This window comes from Rhamphochromis sp. 'chilingali' (assembly GCF_963969265.1).
Source record: "Rhamphochromis sp. 'chilingali' genome assembly, chromosome: 17".
In the NCBI taxonomy this organism is placed as follows: Eukaryota; Metazoa; Chordata; class Actinopteri; order Cichliformes; family Cichlidae; genus Rhamphochromis; species Rhamphochromis sp. 'chilingali'.
In genome coordinates, this window is record NC_137944.1 from 29,428,297 (window position 1) to 29,437,924 (window position 9,628).

The 9,628-nt window shown below is 38.3% G+C and overlaps 1 protein-coding gene across 1 annotated transcript; it reads right to left on the reverse strand.

The window, feature by feature from the left end:
• Positions 1 to 511: 511 nt before the first annotated feature.
• LOC308384439 (C-type lectin domain family 4 member A-like) lies at positions 512 to 7,923 on the reverse strand (the record flags this gene model as incomplete). The annotated part of the gene is made up of 7 exons (XM_080863006.1): positions 7,810 to 7,923; positions 6,978 to 7,109; positions 6,688 to 6,765; positions 6,154 to 6,305; positions 5,947 to 6,071; positions 5,684 to 5,854; positions 512 to 857 (listed from the first exon to the last, which is right to left on the reverse strand). Exons 1-7 carry the CDS (start codon positions 7,838 to 7,840, stop codon positions 512 to 514), a joined length of 1,035 nt encoding a protein of 344 aa, XP_080719132.1. The 5' UTR covers positions 7,841 to 7,923.
• Positions 7,924 to 9,628: the final 1,705 nt, after the last annotated feature.

Consider the following 9,628-nt stretch of genomic DNA (forward strand, 5'->3'; position numbering starts at 1 on the left):
TTGCCAGTGCGTGGACGCCATGTCATGGCAATCTTAGCTGGGCGATGAGGGGGTAGGCGTAAAATATGGCCCGCAAAGCCATATTTTATGCCTACCCCAGTAGGCACTGGACAATTTCAACATAACTTCTTTTTAATTCAAATGGATAGAAATATTTTTTCTCTTCAAAAATCTGTTTGTCAGTCACAATATTCTCAATATGTTTCTTTTATTAAATCATACATGTCAGACATTCTCTGAATATTTGCTTAGTCATTCTTTTATTTTTTCATGTTTTCATTGCAAGAAACTTTATTTCAATTGGTGAAACAAGGCAGCAAGTACTGAAGTCTAGTAGAAAGAGTTTACAGACTTTAAGAGGTTTAGTATTTTGGGTTAATGTGAGGATGATCAAAACCCTGAAAATGGATTTCAGCTCTACTATAACAGTCTACATTGTTAAGCTGTGGTAAATGAAGGCTGCCTGTGGACATCAGATGTCATACAAATCTCTGCATGCCTACTGATTGTTTCAACCAAGAGTATAAGTGTAATGGAGAGTCCCGCCTTTGGTCAGGAAGCAGTCATGCTGATAGGTTCCCACCTTCAGCTTCCTTTTGCAGACTCCCAGCAAATCATCAAAGACCAAGTCCAAGTCATAAACCTTGAGGGTCAGCGTGTCATTTTCCTTAATGTTGAAATACGAGAATTCCTCTTCCCACCAGGGGTTCGCGTCATTGTAGCGAACAGATGTTTTACCCAGAGAAGTAAAACCAGAGGACACCTTGACATAGGCATCTGTGGTTAACAGGACAACGGTGGGAAGATCAGTCGCTCGCAGATCATACACCTTGAGTTGGGCTTCGACCATGATTGAACTGCACATGAGCAGCAAAAGGACGAGAGGCACACTAGAGTCCATGGCTTTGCTGGAGGCTGTGGAGAAGGAAAAGTAGATTTACATTTTAGCCAGGATACCTGGATCGACACAGTCAGCCTTGTGAGGGTCTATTTTATATTGGAACACATTTATGCAATCCTCAGCATTGTCTACATATATATTCTCTGTGGACATTGCAGTGAACGGTGTTCCCGAGTCTGTACAGACATTTTCACTAAACAACTGTATGTTTTTAATGCAGTGCTCCAGGGTCATTGAGTGGTTTGTCAAGCACATTGTATTGTTATCCCACCTGTTTACTCAAACCCTCCTCCCTGCACAGATTTTATAACCATGTCAACTCTCTTCTCCTTTACTTCTCTCATAACTACTTCACAGTAGACTCCACTCTTAAAATTAAATGCATCTATTGGTAAAAGTAAAACTGAGTGATCCACTTCCACTAGCCTGGAAACAGCAAAATAAGCCACCATTACAACCTTTACAGTCAACATAACAAAAAAGTATATAAAATCACAAATACCTAACATCAGATCAAACATCAGGCAAAAGCTGCAATACTTTGTGCACATACATGTCCTTACTGTCGGTGCCAAAAAGCTCACAGTATCATTCACTGACTGAGCCCTCAGGTTTCAAGGTAATGTGTGCGAAAAGATTTGTGTGCTAACAGCTGGTGTTGTTTGGACTGTGTTTCTGTTCACTTTGGTGTTATTGCATGCTTTATGAATGGGATCTTTTCCATAAATGTGACCGACACTGATGAAAGGATGAAAAGCTCAAGAATCTCTATGTAAAAATTACAACAACAACAACAACAACAAAAAACGTTAACCAGTTCAGGGTCTAAAATAGTATTTGTAATTAATATTTTATGTAGGAAAATAAAAAGGCAGCAGATTAATTTAAGGAAAATGTTTAACGCGATGTGGTAATAAAATGAACTCAGTCATGTGAAATACTACAAATGAAAAGGGTTAATTCACCACACAATGTGATCAGATTATTATTAAAAACATACAGTGGGAGCAAAAAATATGGGAAACAATTTAACTGTTTAAATAGATCTAAGTGATAAATTGAAGACTATTGAAAATATTCTTCATGAATTCATTTTTTATCCAGTTTTTGGGTCTTTACCTGATTACACTGACCATCATTACAATTTTTCAAAGCAAAATGTTTTCTGTTGTCTTCACATTATAAAACATTTAGCACAACTAAAAACAGTAACGACATGATCTAACTCATCTGGGAATTATGAGTTTGGATCCATCTTAGTAAATCAGAGGGTCACAAATGGATTTTAGAGCACATGTTATTCTGATTGGATTAGAACAAGGAAAGCGTTACACTGTAGACTTTTAATTTGAGCAGAAAGCAAGAAGGCAGTTCTAAACTCTTACCTGTAGCTTGATCTTGTCTCTCGCCACGTTACCTGCTGTTCAGGATGTTTTAGAGGCTGACTTATCAGCTTTATGTCAACAATACACTGGCCACACAACCTGCTCAACTCCCATGATTATATAATATGTCCGAATTGGAACATCTGCTTATGGTGTCTTGTTTGGCCACCTTCTCCAAACTCTCAGAGTGCTGTGAAACCGTGTCACATCCAACTTGTTGCATAGGCCACTGTTGTCACTTGATCCTCCTTAGCTGTTAGTTTTCAGTGTGCAGGGCAGTACAGTTTGTTTGTTTTTACAGTCTAGGTATGCATGTGAGGAAGTAAAAAAACAAAATATTTGAACAGCCAGGCTGAAGCTGATTTTGTGAAGAGTGAATAATGGATTTAAATGCTGACAAAATGGAACGTGGCAAGTAACTTGAATAAACCAAAAACGAGCCTTTATTGCGGCTGATACCAAAACACAAGAAACAAGGCGAGGTAAATATCCTTCGTGGTCCAACCTATCCCAGAATTCATAGTGAGCCATCTGTCCACAACCATGTGCCCTAAGATGCTGAGTCTGTTAGTCCGATCCAGAACTTGTCCTCCAAATCCAGCATTTTGTATCTTATTTTTTCAACCAGGAATTCCTAAAGGGAAATTTTGATTAAAATTACTCTGTGTTTTCTGTGCCAAGATGACAAAAATGTAAGAATCAGAAAACATGAACCTGCGGCAACGTTTTATACCTGCTCCTCCGTGCTGTCTATCTTAACCAGGTCTCCCCTTTCAGCTCTGCAATCGTCTCTGCTCTTGCTCCAGGACAACTTCCTGGTCGATAAATAATAGCAGGTTTCTCTGTGTTGCTCCCAGCCTTCTTCACATCTTAGAAAGGGCTCAACTTTGAGGGGTTGCAGCAAATAAGAATTTACTGTTCATATTTTAGGAGTTGGAGACAGCAGGAGTGAAAATGTGCATTTAATAATAATAATAATAATAATAATAATAATAATAGCTGTGTCTCAGAAGATTAAATTTCACTGATGGTCACACAGTTCAAGGTTAATATAATGCTGCAGTGTATGAGCTCCATATTCTTACCTATAGGAGAGGGTTGTTTTTTTTACAGTTTCCAGCTTCAATTCAAGGTTTCTGAGGGTTCCCATGGTTCTTATGAGTGCAAATACTAGGAAAATTAAAAATAAGAAACACATACATGCCAGTAACAGTTAAGGTTTCACTTAATCTTTGTAAAAAACAAAAATACAAATACAAAAATACGGCTTATTGTCATGGCTCGGTCAGATTGGGTTACTTTATGCCTTTTTTAAATTTTTCCTGTGGTGGTTCTGAGTTCAAGATGCAAATCAAGGTGGAGCGCTCTGGTCTGTCATTCTCACACCTGCTCTGAACTATTGCAATCAACCCCTGAAGTATTTGGCTGAATGACCAACAGATCTCTGTGGTGGTAATCAGGCTCACCTTACTATTATCCTGCATTCCTGTTTATAGATTTCTTATGTTGTTTTTGTTCTTGACAGTGGCCTCCAGCCTCACCTGGAATGCTTACTTTAGCTGCATTTCCACTCAGTTTGTGGGTTCTGCCCCTCCTCATGAGCTCACTCTCACCTCCAATACTGTTCTAATTATCTCACACCATTCTCAGTTCTTTATTAGTACTGAGGACATTTTCATTTGGGGCCATCATTCTATTATATTTAACTTTTCCATCTGTCCCTCTCTCCTGTTCGATATCTTGTTAATTCTTATATTTTAAACTCCTCCACTGCTGCTAAATTTTTTCCTGATGTTTTTAATGTGGTCTTGCCTGTCTCTAACGATGTTGATTTATTAACAGATCTTTTTAATAATCATTGCCTTGATGCATTCTTAATCATCCAGGTAAGTAAATCTCCAAAAGTTGATTCTGTTCATCTGGACGTAGCACTTTCAGTGGGAGAAACGTTTCATCACTCAGCCAAGTGACTTCTTCAGTCTCAGCTGACTGCAGGTTTCTCCAATCTTATAAACAGTACATTTGCATAATGACTGAAACCAGCCCACTGAAGGAACAATGGGCTGGGAGGTCATCATCCTTCATCATGATTATGCAAATTCTCATGACCATTGATCAACAACCACTGATCAATGGCCATAAGTACCATTCACAGAGTGTTGGGGAAGTCACGTGAAGATTCATCAGCCAGATTAAGTGTTTACTTACAATTGACAGTGATAGCAGACATCATCATCACAACTCCAATCAATACTCTCCACACAAACAAGCATAAACACACTCGACTATCACTAAATCAAATTTAACACTCATACACAAACACGATTTGTAATGACACAGGTTCAGTTTACAATAGGGCTCATTCGCTCGGTCAACAAGTGGAGTAAAACCAGTATATATGCTGTGTTTTTTCCTGAATACTTTCTTCACGTTTACTGTCTAACGACAGTGCTCGCAAGCACCCTCTGCTTATGAACAAAAAACAAAAAAAACCTTTCGTGTTGGTGGAAAAATGTACAATATCGACAAATTGAAAAATGATATGGCAACATAACATTTGGTTGTTTAGGTAGAGGGGGAAGTTTTAGGAGTGACGGCGAGAGAGAGAGAGAGAGAGAGAGAGCAGAAAAAGAGAGAGAGCGAGTATTGAGATGTGAGAGATTTGAGACGTTTAGCGTGTTTGGAGTGTGTAGTTAATGTTTTGTCTTGTGTAGTGTTGTGGATAGTTTTGTGTTGTGTGTCAGCACAATGAGACGACTGCTGTCTCCAGGTAGAAAAAGGAATGATACACCTGCTGCTGTCAGACCTGCAGGTATCAGGCTGTGATGTTCTCCTTTATAGTGGACAGAAATAATTTTTTTGGAGTGGCACAAATAATTTGTGTGGCATCTTATTGAATGCAGAACAGCTGATTGTTCTGTAAATAGTTTGAAATGGTTAAAAAAAACTGTAATGTACACTCTAATGGTCAATTCCACTTCTTTTTCAATGATATCTGTTACTTACTCCATTTTAACACTTAACATTTCTTCCATTCTGCTTTAAATGTTATAATAATTAATAATTCCTTCAATAGCTATTTTGCATATTTATATATTCAGTGAAATCCAAAATGTGGTGGATTTTTTTTTTATTGCTTAAAAGTTGTAAAAATTGGGACAATTTATAATTGAAAAAAATATTGAAAATTTCACAGGAGCTCTCACATTCGTTGTACAAAAATAATGAGAGCAGTAAGGAAGATACCAGATACAAAATTTTTTACTTTCATTTATTTAATCATACTCTTTTTTTGTCTGTTTGTCTGTTTGCAACAATTCTTTTAAAAAATTGCATCACTCCACTCTGGTGTTCAACATGGTGAACTGTATTTCAGAAAGATATACATTTAAGTTACACAGTTACTCCTGCTTTCTCACAAATACTTCTTTGAGGCTTTAAGCAGGACTGATCAAACCAACACTTCAGATCTTTATTTTCAAATTCTTCTCCCATTCTCACACAGTTCTCTCCATCAGGATTATCCTCTGTCACGTTGTTTGGCTCTTTGCCAGCCCAAAACTTCAAACTAAAAGATGAAGAACAGAAAGAAGTAAAAACTGGGAATATTAATTCTGGAAATTGAATTTTTTTATTTTTATTTTTTCACAACAATCAAACCTTTCATCCAGCAGTGATCCGTCCACCCACAACCATCTGCCCTCTACTGCTGAGTCTGTCAGTCCGATCCAGAACTTGTCCTCACCTTCTTTCATTAGTTCTCTCACTCTTCTCTCCAGGAATGCCTGATCACAAAAAGATGAAGAAAATTACCTTATCTGACAGTTCTGTGCTGAAACATGTGGAAACACGACTAGTGTTTCATACCTGCTCCTCCCTGCTGTCTATCTTAACCAGGTCTCCTCCTTTAGCTCTACACTCATCTCTGCTCTGTTTCCAGGATAATTGACTGATGGAGAAGTAATAGCACTTTCCTCCATGTTTCTCCCAGCCTTCTTCACATTTATAAAATGAGCCATCTTCGAAGAGATTACAGCAACAATTTCAGTCACATGGCAAAAAAAAAATCACTGTTCATATATATCTATAAGGATGCAAATGTGTCAAAGACCAAATTCATCCAAATGTATTTATCATTTGGGATTTCGGAAAGGTAGGGTGCACCGTCCTGCATGATTATTCTAACAGAGACTCTCTCTAAAGGATAACTAATAATTAACTTTAATTTAATCAGGACTAGTTTTTTCTGATGCTTGAATGTAAAAAAAAAAAACTACATTCTTTGTATCAGGTAAAAAAAAAAAAAAAAAACTAGGCAAGCTTGGCTCATACTCAGCTATGTGCCAGCAGAACAATCCAAGCATAGCCAAATATCACAGCATATCATCTTTATTTGCTTACCTGTAAGAACATTTTGACAGTTCATTCTGAGCTCTTCCAGTTTTTTCAGTGATTCTCTGATTTTCGTGTTTTCAAACGCTGAGTTAAAAAATAAGAGAAACAAAGATTTTGTAAATTAACAAGGATTACAAAAAACAAAAGAACAAAAGCCCTGAAAAAGATAAACACATAATCTTTAATTTGCTGCTAAAACACTGAAGTGACATGATGGCTTGGCCAGTGTACAATATGCACCTCACCTGATTCATAGAAAATGTAAAAATAAAAAATAAAATAAAATAAAAACTCACTCGCAAACTCACTGAGACGATAAATAATGAGAACAGCAGCTGTGAGCAGAAGACAGAGAACCAGCAGTGCCACTCTCTCTGCCTTGACCTTTGACCATGTGCTTGATTTTGCATGCCAAGAGTCAGTTTCACCTGATGAACATTTAGAGGAGAAACAGATGTGAGCCTTCAGAAAAGTGTGTATTCATCTGTTATAACAGTTTTTAAAATTTTCTCAAAATATAATACTATAGTACTACTATAATAGTACACTGTATTATAGTAGATTGTCAATGCAAGAACAGTTAAGTTGATTAAGATGCTTTCCTCCAACAGGAAACATCCCATACGTGAATATCACCCATGTTAAAACATGTTTACATGTCACACGTCCTTATGGTCAGTTCCTCTTTGTATTTGGTCTTGGTTACTTCCTTTTTCACACCTTTTAAACACTTAACAGTTTATCGTATTTTTCTTTCTTGCATATTTGTAAATTTTGATTCATCCTCTCTGAGAACAATTACTTCGAATCTTTACATTTTTGATAACTGCAAGGACTAAAATAAATTGATATGATTAAAGAATGACTGGCGCCCCTTGTCCCTCACCTTATAAGAGAATGAGTGGATGAGTAAAGAATTAACGTGGGCTTGGAATATTTTTAGGTTATGTACAGTTAATGTTGTTCTATTTCAGTATACAAACCTTATTCTGTCACGGCTAGCGAGGTGTAGCAAATATGATGCAAATTAAAAATCATACATGGAATTTTTTTAAACAAATTTGTCAGATGGTTAAATGAACTTTCTGGCAATGATTTCATACGATTTTAAGGGGTTACTGGTCTTACCTTCTATGTAGCTCTGTGGATGGCTCATCATGCTGAGGCTTCAAAATCCTGACTGCAGTGTTCGTCCAAATGTCTCTGAATCACAAAAACAGAACAAAATATTGATAAATTACTCAGATAAACTCTTTTTGTTATTTATTCCATTGCTATGCATTTAATATAGATGTAGATAATCACTGGTCCTCATTCTAATTCTTTCCTTACACCTTACCGTAGGCTTGTAATAAGTACTAGATGACAACTTCATGTTTCACAGCTTTTAAAAACAACAACTTCCCTAAACTAAAGCGGATGGAGGAGGCATCATCGATCGTCTTGTTCCTCCTACAAGAGTAACTGCTGTTATTAACTAAGGCAAAGTTGTTGATTTGTTGTTGAGATGTGTGCCCGGTGGTCTAGTGTGCTGCCTTCTCACATACAACACATCTGAGTTCTCTCAGATTGCTATTAAAAAACAACACAAGTGTTTCAAATAAGAAGTGAGCAGGTCGAGGCAGAAAAAAAAGAACTGTTGATTGGATGAGCTGGTGTTTTAACATAACTGTTAGATGAAAAACAACACAAACATTGATCTTAAATTTGAGAAAACATATCTAAACATAGCCATACGAACATATTTCGCAAAGAGAATGTTGGTGTGATAATGTAATGTGTGTGCGTTTGCGTTTAGCACACACAGCAGCCATATGTACTTTGTTAAGCAAATGTTGCTCATATTTTACAGGCTGAACTCAGTTTCAGGCACATAGATTTAAGTTGTCCAGTTACTGCTGGTTTTTCACAAATAGTTCTGTGAAGGATGATTTAAACCAACACTTCTGGCCATGAGCTGTTCACAGTCCTCTCCAGTATATTCACTATTTGTTCCATTTAAATTGTTGGTGTCCAGTTGGTGCTCCGCCATCCACCCACAACCATCTGCCCTCTATGGCAGAGGTCTCGAACTCCAGGCCTCGAAGGCCGGTGTCCTGCAGGTTTTAGATGTGTCATGATCCATCACAGCTGATTTAAATGGCTAAATTACCTCCTCAATAAGTCTTGAAGTTCTCCAGAAACCTGGTAATGATCTAATCATTTGATTCAGGTGTGTTGACCCAGAGTGATATCTAAAACGGGCGATCGTGGCTCAAGAGTTGGCAGTTCGTCCTGTAATTGGAAGGTTGCCGGTTTGAGCCCAGGCTCGGACAGTCTCAGTTGTTGTGTCCTTGGGCAAGACACTTCACCCGTTGCCTACTGGTGGTGGTCAGAGGGCCAGGTGGCGCCAGTGTCCGGCAGCCTCGCCTCTGTCAGTGCGGCTGTGGCTACAATGTATCTTGCTGTCACCAGTGTGTGAATGTGTGTGTCAATGGGTGGATGACTGACCGTGTAAAGCACTTTGGGGTCCTTAGGGACTAGTAAAAGCGCTATACAAATACAGGCCATTTACCATTTAAAACCTGTAGGACACCGGCCCTCGCGGCCTGAAGTTCAAGAATCCTGCTCTACCATCTTTCAGTCCAATTCAGAACTTGTTATCAGATTCATTAGGTTTCTCAATCTTGTCTCCAGGAATGTCTGAACAGAAAAGCTTTAGGAAGATGACACTGTTAGACTTTTTTGTGCTGCGATCCAAACAAAACAGATCGTGCCAAGGCTGTGTCCAAATTCAGGGTCTGCACGCTTGAAGTACGCGCACTACGCATACTACGTACGGTGCGTACTGTAAGTATGAGAAGTGCAGAAGGGAGAGGCTTGTGAAATGGGACGGTCTAGCCTTCGTCGCGCTGTTCAGGTTGCCTAGCAACCATGATACTAACCGCGAGAAATGTTTCATACAGCG